We start from the raw sequence: 19,142 nt of genomic DNA, 5'->3' as shown, positions 1-19,142 counted from the left end.
TAAATATAATTTGTTGTGTAGAAAAAATGAGAGAAAAGATAGATGACTCAAAATAGGAGTCTTAAATCGTAAATTATAATTAAAATCTATAAAATTTATAAGTGAAATTCTTAGGTGTCCTGAGAATAACTTACTATTCTTTCTCTTATTTCATGTCAGTATTATAATTTTAATACTATTTTTAATTAAAATTTAAAAATTAATAAAATAAAAAAATTAACCTTAAATTGGCTCACAACTAAGATGAAATAAAATAACTTGTGTAGAAAAAAAAAGCATTTATTTATTTTCAGAACACACAGATTCTGTCTTACATAGTCTATAACAAAGGATGATTATTAACACTATGGTTTTTGGCCTAATAGAAAATGTTTCCAAAAACACATTGAAAATTGGAGAAAAAAGATTTTAAGGGCGAAAAAAAAATTAATAATTGTCCTTTTTATTTTTCTGCCTTTGAATTTGGTTTGCCATAGTTTAAGAATGTGTAACATAACAAATCCAGCATATCACATTACAAACATTAATTAATATGCAAGCCATGTATGAACTGGAGTTTAGTTTAGTAGTATTTAATATTTTCAGGGCCTTTTGAGGGTCCCATTTTCTGTTGTCAAAATTCAATTTTTCCATCGGTGTGCATTTGACATTGGAACAAAAAAGCTTATGATACATAATTATTTAATTATTAGGATTTTGCTATCCTGTGTGCTAAGGATATAAGTTAAACATACCATAAAAAAATATTTTAATATTATTTATTACAAAAATATATTTTTTATGTTTTCAATACATAAATTGATAAAAGTAATAAATAACATTAAAATATTTTTTTTATAATATGTTTAATCTATGCCTTTAAAACGCACTATAACAAAATCTTTAGTTTTAGTTACAATGACGTGTTTAAGATGGTTAATAATTAAGTTAACAGTTTTCCTAATGTGACTGATATATATAATTAGATGTTTATGTAAGATTGTTTACAATAATATTTTTTAACATTTATCAATTGACTTCATTTTAACATTTACTTTTAAATTCTTATTAATATATATTTTAGGTACATTCATATATAATTTCAAAGTTTGAATTCTTAAAACAATAATGGGGCTGCCCTTATATTTGATTATCAAATGTGATTCCTCTTGCGCCTTCACATGTTGACCAAAGATCCAAAGTCTTCAACAAAATGCACGCAGAAGAAGCAAGAATCATCAGAACAGGAACTGAATGATGATCAGAAAGTGATTCATCTAATTCCAGCAAGCCAGGTAAGTTGATATAGAACATGGAAACATTTAGTTATGCCCTTTTTTTATGATCCCAAAACCATGCCCACATGGTGTTTGCTGAAAAGTTTCTTGCATTTTTATTAATCTATTCTCAGACTTTTTATAGGAATTAACAAAAAATCATATTTTTGCACAAAACCCGGGTAGATAAATGTATTGTTTATGCAGCTATATCATTGAGCATTGTGCAACGTAACATATGTTAATATATACAGAGCAAAAAAGCAGAGGTAGATTTAACTAGAAGCACTTTTTAGACCTTAACAAAACAATGGTCAAAATCACAACCAATTCCACTTGTTATTCCAAATTCCCAAACAACTCCTACATAGAACAAAGATTAACAATTTGGAATCTGGCTCCACTTGTTTAGTGTAAATATTATATGCAGGAAACATAGTTCCAACACAATACTGTATTTTGATGATCAAGAATCAATGTTTTATGATGACTTGACGAGTAAAATATCAGTTCATAAAGATGTCTTAAAACCGACATGCCGGATTTTGCTTTCACCTTAAGAGTTTGTTGTTTCAGGTCCATCATACCTTTGCACATCTGTGATCTCAGTTTCCATATTCTGCAATAGAGTTGGTAAGGAATTTTTTCACTCTGTCCTTCAGACTCCATTTTGCTTATCTTACATACCTACATTCTTTAGGTAAATATGTGCAACTATGTTAACTAAGAAGGAGTTCTCCATAGAGATTTAGTTCCAATGTATGAATTCCGGTTTTCTTAATCAGCATCATTTAATTGGTCTGATAAGTGAGTGGTGTATGAATTTAGGTGTGAACCACTTACCATGGGGTGCATTTCCTCAAAAATCCTGGCCAGGTCAATCAGTGTCCATGAGGAGAGAAAACAAGGTTCAAGGCGAATGGCTAATGGTATTCCATTGCTCGAGGACTTAATTATCTCGGCCAATGGCAATGATCAGTACCTCGCTCTTGTCTGCGCAGCCAATACAGTATCCAACAAATTGCATTCCAGAAGTTTGCATTCAAACATGTTCCCTGAACCGGCTACTGAGCCTGTCGCCTCTGAAACTATCGACAAATTGGATATATCACCAAGGCTAAGCCAAGGAGGAGGGAAACAAATCGAGGGAGACAAAAGTTGGCACTCGTTTCCTGAGCAGATTGTTTCATCTATTGATCAGGGGAATTTATCAGATTTTGAAGACAAACATAACTTGGATTCCAAGGATGTCACAGGTAGCAGGAGTTTTCACACATTAGAGGAATATGATAATCTTGTAAATGAAATAAGCTTCTCTGATTCTCCCAAAGTTCAGAAAAATGAGTTTAGCGATGAAGAAGCCGATTCAAGAACCATCGAGGAACTTAAGGTATCTGCATTAGCTAATACAATTCACAATATCGAGGACAATGATTCTGCGGCCAAGAAAATGCTACCACCTTGCTCGCACGACAATTCATCAGAAGATAGTAAACTAGTAAAGGATATCAGTATCAAAAGCATTACACTAGAAAGCTCAACTCCAAGTCCTAATAACCACTCCACAAATCAAAGAATTGAAAATGAAGTTGTAAATCCAAATGAGAAAACAAATATTCCTGGGATTGCTGCTCAAGGGGTAAACACCACTGAGAAAGTGAATAAGAGAAAGGCTATAGCAAAGAGGCTAGAATCCCTTAGAATCCCATCTAATGTTGAATTGCCAGCCATTGCTAGCCTTAGAGAATGGATTCCTGGTAGTGGAATATACTCTTCTGCATCCTACGTTACCCCGAAATTTGGCAGCTTTTCTTGTCAGATGGACACTAGGAATGAAAGTGAATCCAGTGAGGATTCTGTGTTCAGTCCAGAATTGGTATCTGCCTTCGAAATGAGCATGCAAATACTTGAAGCAGAGGAAGAAACCATTCTGAAACAAATTATAGAGAATGTGGAGGAAAAAAGTGAATGCAGCCCCAAGGAAGAACTCCACCAAAGGCACAAGGCTAAATCCATAGTTTCAGGTGAATTTAGTTAACAACAAATACATCTCAGACAAAACTGTAATTTGTACCTCCCACACTCTATTTCCTTTTTCATATCTTTCTAGACTTCATGCATGTTAATCTCTGCTTCACTTTTTTTGTTTATCTGTTTTGACTCATTTTATTTTGAGAAGAGGCGCCAATTACATGGCAGTGAATGTGAATCTGGGTTCAAACATATCATGAGGAAAAGATTTCTGTTGGAAAGAAATAATATGGCTTAGTTTTTATGTGATACTGATGTTTCCAGGTAGAAGCAAATTGGTTTTCATGACTATTTCTCCTCAAACTCGGAATATGAAGTGAAATGAAATGTCTAAGTTCAAGGCTGAAGCTCACTTCCTCTAAGAAAAAGAACTACCCAACTGTCTTGTCATGATTTCATAAATCCACATAGTCTATAATTTCATTGTAACCGTTCAATTGAATTAGTGATTTGTCATAGCTTGGGAATAAGATTGAAATTGAATAAGCCAACTCTTGAAAGTACCAACATTTAAAATGTCATAAATCAAGCTAAGTTGTTTCGTTATTACGTATATATTCGATTACTATATATGGAAATGGATATTGTCACTCTTTTCCTCATAAATTCATGCAACATATATAAAAAAAATCATCTGTAATCATATGTGGTATAGTATTATTAAAAATAAGAGTAGCAATATTAATTTCCTATATATAACCCCTTTTTTTCGTGAGTAAAGTGACAATTAGGTCTATAAAGATTTTAACTTCGGACTAATTATTCCCTAAAGAAAAAAAATACAAATTTGGTCCTCAACGATAGCAAACGGTGGACACATGATGTCTTTCTATCAATTTATCACAGAAAACTAAACGATGTTACTTATATATACTGTTATCTACTGTGAGGTGTTTATTTATGAAAGATGATCATGCAGATAATAACTTTTGAAATAAAACTTCACGCGATTTGATAGGATTTGTGATAAATAGAAAATAGTTTAATAAAGGCTCAAAAGATAATAAATGCTTCATTCTCCAAAACCATCATTTCCATACTCATGTGGCAGCAACAGAACACACACCACTAAAGATAACAATCTGTTATCTTGAAAGATCTAATTGATACTTCTTTTTTAAAGGCTAATTAATCCAAAATCGAAATCTTCAAAAATCTAATTGTCACTTTACTCTTCTTTTTTAACAAAGATAGTAAACTTCATTATTTATAAGTAGCGAGATATATAACCCACAACTAAATGTAATTCATTCAGTACAGATTAGCTGTTCTAAAGAGCAATTCAAATCATTGATCATTGATGAGAAAATCAATAATCACGGAAAATGCTAATTTGATAGATACAAGTGACAACTAACAATCATAGGCTTAAAAAGGTTATAATTGTTCACATAATTGAATCTTAAGGGATAATGATGAGCATAATTTTGACCCTTTTCCCCTAATTGTTATAGACCGTAGGGGTTGCCACAAGCTGTTAAACTGTGGTGGTTAATTTTTCAACCAAAAAAGAAAAAGAAAAAGAAAAAATAATTAACAAGGACAACATACAAAAGCTCCTTGTTATCTTTGTTTCACTTCTCCAAAACAAGAGATGCAAACTACATATGACTAACAATAACTGCACTCTAAGTCCCAACACTGCAGAAGACTAAGAAGAGATATATATTTAGCAGCACTCAGTACCCATAGGACACAGCACAAGACACCAAATGCAGTGGAACATGATGATGAGGGTGCAAACAATGCAAGTACGGTTTGCTGTACAAACTTCCTATCATTATTAGGCAAGATTAAGAAGGGGAGAGGGAGAGAGAGATTGCAAGTCAATGTGTTATTTAACATGATGTTGTACAACAAACAACTATAACATCCTCAGGCCATGTTGTGATGAGGCAATCCACTGGTATTTTTTCTCTTTTGTTCAGATGGTGCCGCAACACTGCGATTCCAAGGCAAAAGGACACAAGCTCTAAGGGTCTTACAAGGTGTAAGGTTACAAATTTACAAGCAGTCAAGATACGAGTAGTTTCTGTGTCGGTTGTACTGAAGAAGGCTTCCGTAGGTGCGGTCCCAGACACCAATAAAGAGTGATTCTGTATCCGGACTGAAAGATACACCAGAGATCTCCCCAAAAAAATCAATTTCCTGTTCCTTCTCAAATCCACGCTTTGCGTCAAAGACATGCACAAAGTCAGCTGGCTCAGCCATTGCCATGAACTGCCCATCAGATGTGAAACGTATTGAACGTATAGCTCCAAGGTTGCCCTTCAGAACAGCAACAGACTTCGACAAGTTTCGAACATCCCAGACACGGCAAGTTTTGTCTTGGTTCCCGGTAGCAAAAATACGGCCATCAGGATGCCATGCAGATGCAAATGAGTAATCCAAGTGTCCACATAACTGCGTGATTGTCTACAAAGCCACCAAAAATAAAATTTAGAAATCCATAGCACATACACACTAGGAAAATCCACTACCATACTACTCTCATTTTAAAATTCCCCTCGAGAAACATAAAACAGGAATTTGTGACATGGAACAACAGAGCATGCCAACCTTTCCAGTTTGAGAATCCACCAGCAGCCCTTCTGGATTGTCTCCAACAATTGCAAGAAGTTTACTATCAGGGCTCAATGAAGTATGCTGCAGATAAAAGAAACCGATTCATATTGTCATTTATTATTCTATTCCAATACTAGCAGTAGGATTCTTATTGCAGGATCAAAGAAAAACAAAGACATTTTTATCCACATGCATTCTCAATCTTATCTACTAATATAAAATTCAACTAGAAGTGGCAACTCTTATCATCTTTTTTATTTCTATTTTTTTCCAAACATAGAAAATCAGCTAGAAGAACTTACATTTACAGGCCAGGGGAAGCAGAAATGCTTGGAAAGCTGAAATTTCTCCATATCAAAGTCTCTGACTCCACAGTCATTATTTGAAGCCATGAAATGAAAAAAGAGTGATAAGAAAGAAAAGAATGAAGACCTGGGATGCTCATAAATCTCGACAGCATTTGTGATCGCATTGTCCTCATAAGTAGTTCTGGAACAAAAGCTAACCCCAGGTCGATCTAAGTACTGTAAGACATTTTGCATGTGCCATCATCAATGGACAGGAAAAATGGTTGAATGCATGAATTAACAATAGTGGTGTTTATAATACCAATCATGTCAGATATAAGAAAATTATAAGCACAGAAAATGAAGAACCTTGCAAATAAGTTCTCCTTGAAAGCCTCCAGCAATCAACAAGTTGTCTCGCACTGCCAGTGTACTAATTTGTGTTTGAGTAAACCCTTCCAAGAGGCTTCCAGGATGTTTCTGTTAGCAACACACATTTAAAACCTTAGATTCTGTTTTCAAGCCATGAGATCAACAACAGACGGGAGACAAAACATTTACCTCACACGGAGCCACATGCCCTTGTACATTCAGGATTTCGGATCTCTTGGAGTGCAACGAAGACCAGTGAACAATTGAGTAATGTGAAACAAGATATACATCATGCTTCGATGTTGACCAAACCAAGTTCCGTAGCTACAAATAACAAATTAAAACTTCTCAGTTAACATACAGGTTTCTATAATAATAATAATAATAATAATAATAATAATAATAATAATATGAGATATAGACCAAATAAATGTTTTCACATCCGCACATAAAAAATGCAAATAATTTCTATATAAACATACTTGGAAATGAAGTATCGTTGACTTCACAGATCTAGTGTTCTGCCAGAAATCATAAAATCTTCCTCCTTTATCTGTTGGCCTGCATTCCTGTAGACAAGAACCGGGGGCATAAGGACAAAAGATCTGTGCATGTTAATCAAATGTTATAAAGCTTTAAGCAAAACCCTGTACCTTCTCCGAAAGTTCCCCTGATTGTGGTATATTTTCATAATTCTTGTACTGCTCTAGTCTAGTTTGTCTATACTTTTCACGACTAATACTCAGTCTATCCCATGGTATACCTTGGATATCCTTTCCCTTCCTAGCTTCTGCGGCAGTGGTATCTGTTATACGATTTTCCTGCTATTGAGAACCCAAATTACCCCCACACAAGAAAAAGTGCAAGCAGACAGAAAAGATTAGGTCAACGGTCGTATTCTACTAAAATTCAGTCATGCAAAGTTAAGTCATCCTATAGGTATGAAAAGAAACCGAATGCAGCAACAATACAATAAGATATATATACACATAAGACACACAAATTATTGAAAAAATACTTCATAGTGACTAGTAATGAATAAACATTCAAGACAATAGAAATTAAAATTGCTTATGACTCGAAACAAACCAAAGGATCGTATTCATCATCATCATCCGAATCTGATTCACCAAATGCTCTGCCTCGGAAATACACATCATCTTCTACCTCTGCCATTTCATTATCATCTGCAACGTACTCCATTTCGTCCCTGTTGTAATGAGACATGTTTGCCAACGCTGTTGAAAATTGATACCTAGTCCATAAATGGGAGTGGGATAAAATGACTAAACTAAATTCAATAATTGAAAGGGAGAAACAAAAAAATCAGAATCAGATTTTTCGCCTAGCAGTAAGCTGCACTTAAAGTTAAACGCCATACCCTAAAACCAAATACATCCTTTAATTTTGTCATAAAAACAAAAGCATCTTCCTTCTAAACCTAAACCGACAACGAATAGAAAAAATAATTAAGAAAACCTGAGAAATAAATATCATTAATCTGAACAAATTCCAGCCATCCTATGAAATTAATTCCAACATCAACATACATGGAACCAAAATTTCCCCAACTTCGTTTAATTCCGAACACAACAAGATGGTTTCACAGAGAAACCCCAAAAACCAGAAACCGAGAAAAGTAAATCAAATAAAACACCTAAAAGGATACCTACCCAGGAACCAAATTGCAGCATCTACACACGCGAATTTGTAAAAATGAAAACTTTAATAGATAAAAGGAAAATTAAATTAAGAAAATAAAAAGGGGTTGAAGCAATTGCGATTTATCGCAGGAAACGACGAGAAAGAGTTTAACTGGTTCAGAAAAATTCAGACCTGTGTAAAAATTGGAGGGGTTCGTGAATCCAAGCCCTTGTTTTGTGGTTGAAGCGTTTGTTGGATCTCGATGATAAGGACCTGAATTAGATCTCCGTATGCGAATGAACCACCTTTGCAGAAAAATAATATATAATGTAATTTATATTTATATTTATAAATAAATAGATAGATAGATAGATACTTAGATAGACAGATAGAAGATAGATCAGATATCTCGATTCCTCTTTGCGATGCAAACCCTGAATCCAATTGACATAATATCAGTGATTAGTGCGTAACACTCAATAAACTAACATTATTTATAGGTTTGTTAAAAGATTTGATTTAGGTTTAATTTATTTAATAATATTTTTAAAAATTTTAAATTTAAATTAATATTATCTAATTTAATAAGATTAAATTTTATTTAGATTAAGTTATTTTATTTGTTAAGATATTTAAATATTAGAGATTTATTTAAATATTTTTTGTAAAATAATTTATACATTTTATTTTGTTATAATAAATTTAAAAAATTAAGTTAAAAATATTATAAATTAATAGACGACATTCAAAACTTTAAAAAAAATACAATAGAAGCATTATCATTTGAAAATACTCTTTCTATATTTAAGTATAATTGAGAATACAAATCTACTCTATCAAATATTTCATCTCATATATTATCTAGGATTTTAAACTATAACAATTTTATATTATCTCTTTATTGTGTGCTTTTATAATTTAATATTTTAAAAATTTTTTATAGTAATTTTAATTTTAACAAAATATGATATAAATAAGATCACGTTAATATTAAAATAAAAAATACTTATCAAATAAATTTGAAAAATATATAATATATTAACAAAAAAATAAAATTAATTTCTTAAAAATAATAGAAAAGCGGCTGAATCGTGCCTGTTGAGACGCTAGTTATGCATAATTCTAATAGATAAAAAATTATTTCTTTAATCTTATATTAAACATCTTTAATTATTTTTAATTTTATTATTATTTTAAAATGATTAATTTTTACTTTGATTATATCATCTCATCATATTAATTTTATCATACATCTTATCATTTTCTCTTGTAATTATGTTGCCTTGTTTCATTCTCCTTCTTTATTTTCTTCTTTTATTAACCCCAACTACGATCAATTACCACCGTATCATTATCACAGTTCTCATTTTTGTTTATCACTTTAATCCATACATATCTATTGTGTTAACTTTTGAGTTGTTAAAGATTTATTAAAAGAATTATTTTCTTATTTGATTTACATATCTAAATGTATAACTATTATATAAATACTTATTTTTCATACTTGTTTGTTAAGTCATAGTTTATTATTTTAAGAAAAAATTTAAGATATCAAGCATTCAAAAATTTTGTATAGAATAATTAAATATAAAATTTATAAGTTATTTAATTTTTTAATATATAGAATAATTAAATTTAAATTAATTTAAGTATAATACTAAAATCATTATGTTGTTACTATGTGTAACAATGAAGATAAAAATTTATAAATATTTGTAAATTTATTTATTTCTCAATTATATTTAATTTAAAGTAGATATAAAAATTTATATTTAAATCATCTTTCTCTCGCATAATTTTAACAGTTAAAAAAATTTTATTTCTTATAATTTTATATTCAACATTTTAAATTATCTTTAGTTTTATTATTCTTTTATGATTTTTAATTTTATTTTTATTATTCTTTTTTCTTATAATTATCTATCTACGTATGCCTCACCACTATTCTTATGTTGGCTTGTTCTCTCTTCCTTCCTCGATTTTTTATTTTCTTTCTATCTTTCTCCAATCACAATTAGTTACCAACGTGCATGTATTAGTTCATAATTATTACACTCAGAAGTAAATACTACTTTAAAAATTAAAAAAAAAGTCTCATAATTCTTATGTAAATTATCTACACTCCTATAAATGTAAGAAAGAGTAAATTAAACTTTTTTCTATTTCGAATTTTTTTTTATTATCTAATGCATACAAAGTCACATATTTTTATTTATGATAAAAGTTAAAAATTAAAATTAAATGACATTAACACTCTTTTGTTTAATAAATTAAAATAAAGCATAAAAATAATATAAGGATAAAAACTAAAAAAATAGATGGCTGTAGAAAAGGATAATGTTTAATTTTATGTCATTATGTATGAGAACAGTGATTTATTTTATTATGAAAAATTTATTATATTAAATAATATGGGATCCATATGTTATCTAGATTATTTCTTTATCAATTATAGGCTTATCATTGTAATTGTTTGTTCAGTGACAGTGCATAAAGAGTACATAGTATATAAGGTATAATAACTCAACAAACAGTTTCTAACGGGAATTTTTATTCTCTTCAACAATGAGAAGAACTTATTTTTCTCCCTCTCTTAATCATTCTGGTTCATTAAACCATCAACATCACAGTTTGAGCAGTTTAGGACATGAGATTTTCTTCATGGTGCGGTGAGCGTGGAGAGCAACCAAGCTGTGAATTGAGATCCAATCCAATTTTGCCATTTTCTTTCTATTCCAAATTTTTCTTTCGAACATTTTCTTTCCCATAGAGTTTGATGAGAGGCTATTTCGCAAGATTCTTTCTTGGTGAATATAGTTGTTCCGATCAACGAGTTGGAAGGAAGAAGATCTGAATCCTTATTACTCTGTGATTCATTGATTTCTCAAAATGGCAAACATAGTAAACAGATCCTCCCATTGTAGAGGTCATGGAATGTAATTGTAACAAGTAAGGCCACATAGAAGATGTATAAGTACTCCTCCCATTTCTATCAACGGCAGCAACATAACACCACCATCAATCACGTGATCGAGGGGCATGATGATATACTCAGTGACAAACAATCCAATTCAATTGTCTCCAAGAAAACACTGTTCACTCCAGAGCAAAGATTTGCCTTGTTAGAGTTGATCAAAGACAAAAATGTGCAGCAACAACCTAATAATGCAAATCAAATTTTGACTAATGACTTTCACTCCAGGTAAAACCATTGCATTACATTTTAATGCGAGAAGTATGAGTATTATCACTCCAAAATCTGGGTCATTGATTCCGGTGCAACAGATCGTGTGACTTTTGACTTAAAATATTTTGCAAGTTTTCAAAATATTACTCTAATCAATGTGATATTGCCAAATGGGACCAAAACTGTTAGCACTATCATTGGCACAATCACATTCTCTAAATTTTTTTTTCAATAATATTTTATACATTCCTTCTTTTGATTTTAAACTGATCTCTGTGTTAAAGTTAACCTCAAACTTACATTGTCAACTGTTAATCAATGATAAGTGTTATGAGATACAAGATCGATCCACATCAAAGATGATTGGCATTGCTGAGTGTATAGAAGGGTTATATACAATGAGTAGAGAACCAGAATTCTCTCACTTTCCCCTTCTTCCAACAAAGCAAGCTTCATTGGCGGCAACTACGACTACTACTCATCCCACCACACCTTCACACAATGAGCACAACAACATTTGACATCTTAGATTAGGACACATACCCATGTATAAATTAATTTTTCTGAAGAAAGATTATCCTTTTATAGATTGTATTGTTTCAAAACTTCCTTATGATTCATGTCATTTTGCAAAAGAAAAGAAATTATATTTTAATTTTAGTACAACTAAAATAAAAGATTGTTTTGACTTAATTCATATGGATATCTGAGGTCCTATTTCTGTCCCTTTCAATGAAGGACATAGATAGTTTTTTACTGTGGTGGATGGCAAGAGCATATTCACTTGGATTTTTTTTATGAAAACCAAATCTGAAGTATCCCGATTAGTTATTAATTTTGTGAATTTTGTCAGAGTACAATTTGAAAAACAAGTTAAGAGTATAAGGACTGACAATGAGCCAGAGTTCACTCTAAAATCCTTTTTTGCATCAACTGGAATTTTATACCAAACTTCTTGTGTAGAAACACTAGAGCAAAACGGAATTGTAGAGAGAAAATACTAGCATATTTTAGGTGTTGCTAGAGCACTGGTATTTCAATCAGGAATTTCACATTGTTTTTTGCAATACGCAGTTGCTCACGCCATTCACCTAATTAATAGGCTTCCCAACACTAACCTGGATAATGCTAGTCTTTACAAGTTTTTGTATGGTAACTTACCTGACCCTTCACATTAACAAATTTAAGAACAAAATTAGACCCAAGAGCTAGAAAAACAGCTTTTCTCAGTTTTAAATTAGGAACAAAGGCTTTTTGACTTATTGATTTAAAATCAAAGGGATTTTTCATATGCAGAAATGTAACTTTTTATGAAACTTATTTTCCATTTTTACATTTCACTAGCACTGACATTTCTATGGTACCCACTCATACTCCACAATGCATTGATCTTTTTCAATATGATACGCTATCCACACATCATTTGCAATCAACCACACATACCACACTCACAGATTCAAATGGACATTTCTCAAGCTCCATGCACTCACCAATTTTCTCACACACCATTGCACCCATTACTACACCACACATTAATAATGCACCTGCATGACAACACTCTGACATCACACATGACTGCATTACTAGAAAATCTGAAAGAATCAAGAAATCACCTACTTATTTAAAGGACTATCATTGTATGACAACTCAGACAGCTCACTCTAGCAACTTTGCCAACTTTAACTCTTTATACCCTATCTCATAACACTTGTCATATGATAAACTAACCCCAAAATATAAGTCACTTTCTCTAGTCATCACCTCAAATCAAGAACCTAGCACTTATGATGAAGCGGCTGCACATGAATGTTGGAGAAAGACAATACAAGATGAATTGACAGCTCTAGATCAGAACAGAACTTGGTGTCTCACTGAACTCCAAAAAGACAAGAAGGTTGTGGGTTGCAAATGAGTTTTTTGGATAAAATTCAATCTCGATGGCACCATAAAGAGACACAAAGTGAGGCTAGTTGCAAAAGGATTCACTCAAGTGCAAGGAGTAGATTATGGTGATACTTTTGGTCCAGTTGTCAAAATGACTACCCTACGAGTAATGTTGTTAGCATTAGCCGCGGCAAAGAAATGGCATTTGAAACAGCTGGATGTCAACACTGCCTTCCTTCACGGAGATTTGGACAAGGAAGTTTATATGAAGATACCACCCGGTTTGGATGTGTCACAACCAGGTTTGGTTTGTAAATTTCAAAAGTCTCTATATGGGTTTAAGCAAGCAAGCAGGCAATAGAACATTAAGCTCACTCAGACTCTTGTGGATGCTGGTTATAAGTAGTTTTTTTATGATTATTCACTCTTCATCAAGAAACAATCTGAAAGCTTCATTGCCATTCTAGTATATGTTGATGACTTGGTTTTAACCGGGAATGACATTGGCAAAATCAATTTCATCAAGCAAAATTTGGATGACAAATTCAAAATAAAGGATCTTGGTGATCTCAAATACTTCTTAGGAATGGAAGTAGCACGCTCTAACTCTGGAATTCACATTTATCAACGGAAGTATACCATGGACCTTCTTAGAGATTTTGGTTATCTAGATTGCAAGCATCTCTCTACCCCTATTTGATTATAGTTAGAAACTCTCAAAGGAATCAGGTACTATTTTAACAGACAACACTGTTTACAGACAGCTCATCGACCGACTCCTTTACCTCACAAACGCTAGACCTGATATCTCTTACGCTGTGGGACGTTTGAGCCAATTTTTGGACTGTGCAATCACTTCTCACCTACAGGCTACTTTTTACGTACTCTGATATTTAAAAGGTCGACCTGCAACTGGTCTCTTCTTTTCCTCTACTTCTAATCTGCATCTCACTGGATTTGTCAATGCTGATTGGGCTACCTGTGCCGATACTTGTCGCTCCATTTTTTATTATTGCTTCATGCTTGGGAACTCTCTCATTAGCTGAAAGAGTAAGAAGCAAACCACAGTTGCCAAGTCTTCTGCACAAGCTGAATATAGGTCTCTTGCTGTTGCCACTTGTGAAGCTAGTTGTTTATCTTTCTTAATGGATTTCATTGGTTTACCGCTTCAAAAGTCTATCACTCTTTTCTGTGACAACTAGTCAGCCATTCATATTGCCAATAATCCCATCTTTCATGCAAGAACCAAACACATTGAAGTGGACTGCCACATTGTTTGTAAAAAGCATTTGTCTGGTCTCATTCATCTTATGCTAGTTCGTTCCAAAAATTAACTTGCTAATTTTCTTACCAAAACTCTACCACCGGGTCCTTTTCTTACTAATGTTTCCAAGCTAGGATTATTAGATTTACATAATTCTATCTTGCGGGAGGGTGTTACCTAGATTATTTCTTTATCAATAATAGGCTTACCATTGTAATTATTTTTTCAGTGAATGTACATAAAGAGTACATAGTATATAAGGTGTAATAACTCAACAAACATTTTCTAAGGGGAATTTTCATTTTCTTCAACAATGAAAAGAACTTATTTTTCTCTCTCTTAATCCCTTCTGGTTCATCAAACCATCAACATCACAGCTTGAGCAGCTTAGGGCATGAGATTTTCTTCACCATATTTACCAGAATGCATAAAATGCAAAATGGATACCAAAATGCATTTTTCTCATAATATATGTAAACCGCGACAGGGGTACCGCGGTTTAGAATACACGTAATCCGCTATAGGGGTGTTGCAGTTTACGTGCTACGAGAAATAAGCATAAACTGCGATAGGGGTGTCGCGGTTTACGTGCGGACGTAAAATGTGTATAAACCGCGAGAAGGGTGTAGCGATTTATACGTTAGTATAAATACGTTGGAGGGGTCTCGCGGATTACATTTGTGCTGGAGAAAAGGTTTTCTAGAGAGAGAAGTAGAGGTTTTCTAGAGAGAGGAAAAGAGAGAAAAGTGTGGTTGAGTTGAGTTGAGATCGGAGCCGCGACCATGGCAGAGGCATGCAGTCTATACAGGCTCAACGGCGTTGCGCACGTTGCTGGGAGCATAAACGAAGAGGTTAGTTTGGTTATTTTTAGTTAATGTATTTTGTATAATATTTTTTGTATTTTTGGTTATTTTTAGTTTCGTTATTGTTAGTTAATGTTTAAATTTAGATTTAAATTATTATTTTGAATCATAAAATGTAGTATTTAATTAATTTAGATTAAGGTCTTTAATCGTTTATGTCTTTCATTAAATTTTGTGATTAGAAAATAGGAATTGTATGTTACCTGTTTAAACTTTAAAATTGTAGTGTCTGTGATAGATGACTATAAATTTGTGTTGGGTTTTCTATATGTTTGGTTTCTTCTGTCACATGCTCCAGCCGACTAAGTGTATATATTGAGTTCAGAGGCAGTAGAACATGCCTCTGCATGACAGGATCGTACCATATCTGGAGAGGGTCGGGTTGTACTACCTGACGAGGCTCAACGCCAAGTGGTTCTGGTTGGACGAGTCCTTAGTTAATGCTTTCATTGAGAGGTGGCGTCCTGAGACGCATATCTTTCATATGCTCTTTGGAGAGTGCACTATCACACTGTAGGATGAAGTATACCAGTTTGGGCTGCCCGTGGATGGTTTATCTATATCCGGGTGCCTTACTGATTTTGAGAAGTTTATGGAAGAAGGCAAACCGGCGTGGGAGTGGTTTGAGGAACTGTTTGGCGAGTTTCCACCACAGAATAAGGTGAAGCAGTATACAGTCCACTTCACCTGGTTTCATGAGAGGTTCAGGGTGCTGCCAGATGATGCTACGGAGGAGACCGTACGCATATACGGACGAGCTTATATTATGATACTGCTTTTCACTCAGCTGTTCAGTGATAAGAGTGGAAACCAGGTTCATATACGGTGGTTGCTCTTTGTGACGAGGCTTGATGATATGGGCAGTTATACCTGAGGGCCGGCAACATTGGCCTGGCTATATCGTTGCATGTGTCGGGTGGCCAACAGAAATATGACGAACGTGGCGGGCCCCTGCAGCTACTACAGTCATGAATTTTCTGGCGGTTTTCTAGCATCATGTCGTGGGGATTCGACACATATCCCTTCCCATTGTCTTCCAGGTATACAAATTTGTACAGTTAGTCTTGAACTATAACTTTTTTTATTATGGTTCTACCTGTTAACTTCGTATAACATTGTATTTCATTCATGTGGGCCACCTACTTGCCTTCATTCGACCGCAAGGAGAAGAGAGCCGTCCAGTGTCGCCTAGCGTTGGACCGATTAGGTGATCGAGATGTAAGTTTATTCATTTTGATTCATTTTTTATGTAGTACTTAACTATATATTTGTTAGTTAATTGACTAATTAACATATTCTGTCAACATCTGTATATTATTTAGGAGCCTTATGCTTCGCTCGACATGATGGCTGTCGTTCATCCAGAGATTCTCACAGAGGAGCACAGTCGGTTATGGTGTGTATGTACTTGCTTGATATACTTTGCCGTCATTGAGTGACACCAGGTGGATCGGGTGCTGCCATAGCTGGGTGGCGTTTAGCACAAGCCTGAGCCGGCCTCGAACATTGTGTGGCTCCATGCCAAGGATGGGTGGGGTGGGAAAATATGGTTCCCGGGCTACTACCAGGTATGGCACCTTAGTTGGCAGAACAAGGTTAATGATGTCCTGAGTATTGCCCGAGTGCCTGATCCCGGGCCATCTGCAGACTTTCTGCGATGGTGGTACAGAGTGGCCCATAGGTTTCTGTCGCTGGATTCCTTGATTGCCGATCCTAGGGCCGAGGAGATCTCACAGGATGTTGTTCAGAGAGGGTCATCACAGGCTCTTTTTAGAGTACCCATGCTAGACGTGCCAGATAACAGATGCGTCGAGAGGTGACGACGTGTTGGTACCCGGGCTACAGACCGGGAGTGGCGATGGCTGGATGACATAATTCAGGATGACAGATCCGGTGGCGACGGAGTCGGACATGCCGATCACCATGTCGGGCGTGGCCGTCCTCAGCGTCAGGGTGGTTCATCAGGGGGTACATCTGCTGGTCCTGGTGATAGACCTGCTGAGCATGCAGGGGCGGAGACCCAGAAGGTTCCTCTTACACATGTTTCGAGCTTCTAGATATACCATGACATCCATGGCTAGATGTATGATGACCTGACGGGTCCGACTTTCACGATGGATATGGACTATGAGGTTGGAAGTTCACAGTTCTATTCCGACTTTGCAGATCTCATCCAGGATGACGACCCTCCGCATTTTCAACAGCAGACCCCACAAGATCAGGTGCCTAAGACCCAGCCCCAGATGGACATTGCGCAAGGGTACCGCCCAGATATGGATGATATGCAGCAGTACTAGCCGCAGATGTCTGACCCTCATGGATTCCAGCCCCACCTACATGTAGACCTGAATGAGTCTGTTGGCAGTCCGTATGACAGTTGGTTGGGCATGGGAGGGACGCCTGCATCTGCATATGACATGGGCATGCCAGTCGATCTTCCAGCACAGCAGCGCTAGAGGCCCGCCAGAGTGAGATGGGCTGCTCGATGTGGTATATGGTCGCATCTCCTAGGCGCATTGGGACATGACTCTGACGACGAGGATGAGGACAGGCAGGAGCCGTAGCTTACTTTTTTATGTTTTCATTGACGATACCTATGTATGTCAGACTTACCATGTACTTTTGTATTATATGTGTTTGTACTTAATTTATTTCCATTGAATTAGGTGTGTGTAATGCATGTTTTTATTAACCACACACTATGTTTTATGTTTATATAAATTGTATACTAACGCATAAACTGCTACACCCCTCTCGCGGTTTATGCACATTTTATGTCCACACGTAAACCGCGACACCCCTATAGCGAATTACGTGTATTCGTAAATCACGGGACCCCTGTCACGGTTTACATAGATTATAGAAAAAATGCATTTTGGTATCCATTTTGCATTTTATGCATTCTAGTAAATATGGATCCCATGTTATTTAATATAGTAAATTGTCCTTTTATTATATTTATTTTTATACTAAATAACAAAAAAGTTAAATTTTATGTCCGATTTTTATTAATTATTTTACGTATCTATAGTTGTTTAAATTAGACTTTATATTTATTAAGTCATGTTTCCTTCCAAAAAAAAAAATAGTTATGAAGTTACTTTCATTTTTTTTATAAGAGTACATTTATTATATCATAATTTTAATAATTAATGTAAAATTTAAAAAATTAAATAAATATATATTTATTTTTATTACATTCAAGAGTGAATTATATGTATTTTTATAGTCAAGAAATATACTTCTTCTATAATTAATAGTTTTTCAATCATCTAATTTTTAGAAGAATAAATTATATGTAAAATGAATCCTGATATATTGGTACAAAAATTATTCTGCGTAATTTAAAAAAATATTGTCTTGTTAAGCTATTTTACTTTTATTCTTTTAAAATTATATCCAAAATTAAAAAAAAAATTTACATGAATAATTTACATTCAATAAAAAACTCTTAATAAAGTTGCTGGGAAAAATATGTAAAAGTTTTTTTATTCAACGACGGATGTATGGAAAAAAATTTTTAATAATAAACTTCTCTCACTAAGGGTAATATTGGAACTTAAATTTAGACGCCAATTGACACTATATATTGGAACTTAAATCTGCAATAATAATTTATATCCAACAAGAAAATCTTAATGAGATTACGGCGAAAAAATAGGTAAAATTTTTTTTATTTAACGTAACTGATGGAAGAATTTTTTAATAATAAATCTTTCTTAAAGAATAATATTAGAACTTAAATTTAGACACCAATTATTATTATATATTGTGTAAATTAGTAAATAC

At 33.9% G+C, this 19,142-nt stretch overlaps 2 protein-coding genes across 10 annotated transcripts; one reads left to right on the top strand and one right to left on the bottom strand.

Moving 5' to 3' along the window:
- The first annotated feature begins 1,088 nt into the window (after positions 1-1,088).
- LOC107483066 (uncharacterized) lies at positions 1,089-3,786 on the top strand. The gene is made up of 4 exons (XM_016103676.3): positions 1,089-1,274; positions 1,833-1,889; positions 2,085-3,280; positions 3,552-3,786. Exons 3-4 carry the CDS (start codon positions 2,101-2,103, stop codon positions 3,605-3,607), a joined length of 1,236 nt encoding a protein of 411 aa, XP_015959162.1. The 5' UTR covers positions 1,089-1,274; positions 1,833-1,889; positions 2,085-2,100; the 3' UTR covers positions 3,608-3,786.
- Positions 3,787-4,929: 1,143 nt separating this feature from the next.
- LOC107483064 (uncharacterized WD repeat-containing protein C2A9.03) lies at positions 4,930-8,616 on the bottom strand. 9 transcript variants are annotated; one of them, XM_016103667.3, is made up of 10 exons: positions 8,532-8,616; positions 8,348-8,460; positions 7,601-7,766; positions 7,165-7,335; positions 6,994-7,080; positions 6,701-6,835; positions 6,509-6,619; positions 6,155-6,376; positions 5,847-5,933; positions 4,930-5,702 (listed from the first exon to the last, which is right to left on the bottom strand). In XM_016103667.3, the coding sequence occupies exons 3-10, from the start codon at positions 7,736-7,738 to the stop codon at positions 5,292-5,294; spliced, it is 1,362 nt and encodes a 453-aa protein (XP_015959153.1). In that variant the 5' UTR covers positions 7,739-7,766; positions 8,348-8,460; positions 8,532-8,616; the 3' UTR covers positions 4,930-5,291. The 9 variants fall into 9 exon arrangements, with proteins under 9 accessions (XP_015959153.1, XP_015959159.1, XP_015959155.1 ...); XM_016103673.3 differs by having other exon boundaries at positions 7,601-7,721; XM_016103669.3 differs by having other exon boundaries at positions 7,601-7,749; positions 8,532-8,610.
- Positions 8,617-19,142: the final 10,526 nt, after the last annotated feature.

Source organism: Arachis duranensis, chromosome 4, assembly GCF_000817695.3.
Source record: "Arachis duranensis cultivar V14167 chromosome 4, aradu.V14167.gnm2.J7QH, whole genome shotgun sequence".
In the NCBI taxonomy this organism is placed as follows: Eukaryota; Viridiplantae; Streptophyta; class Magnoliopsida; order Fabales; family Fabaceae; genus Arachis; species Arachis duranensis.
Note: the sequence above shows the minus strand (reverse complement) of the source record. Positions and strands in the feature narration are given on the sequence as shown.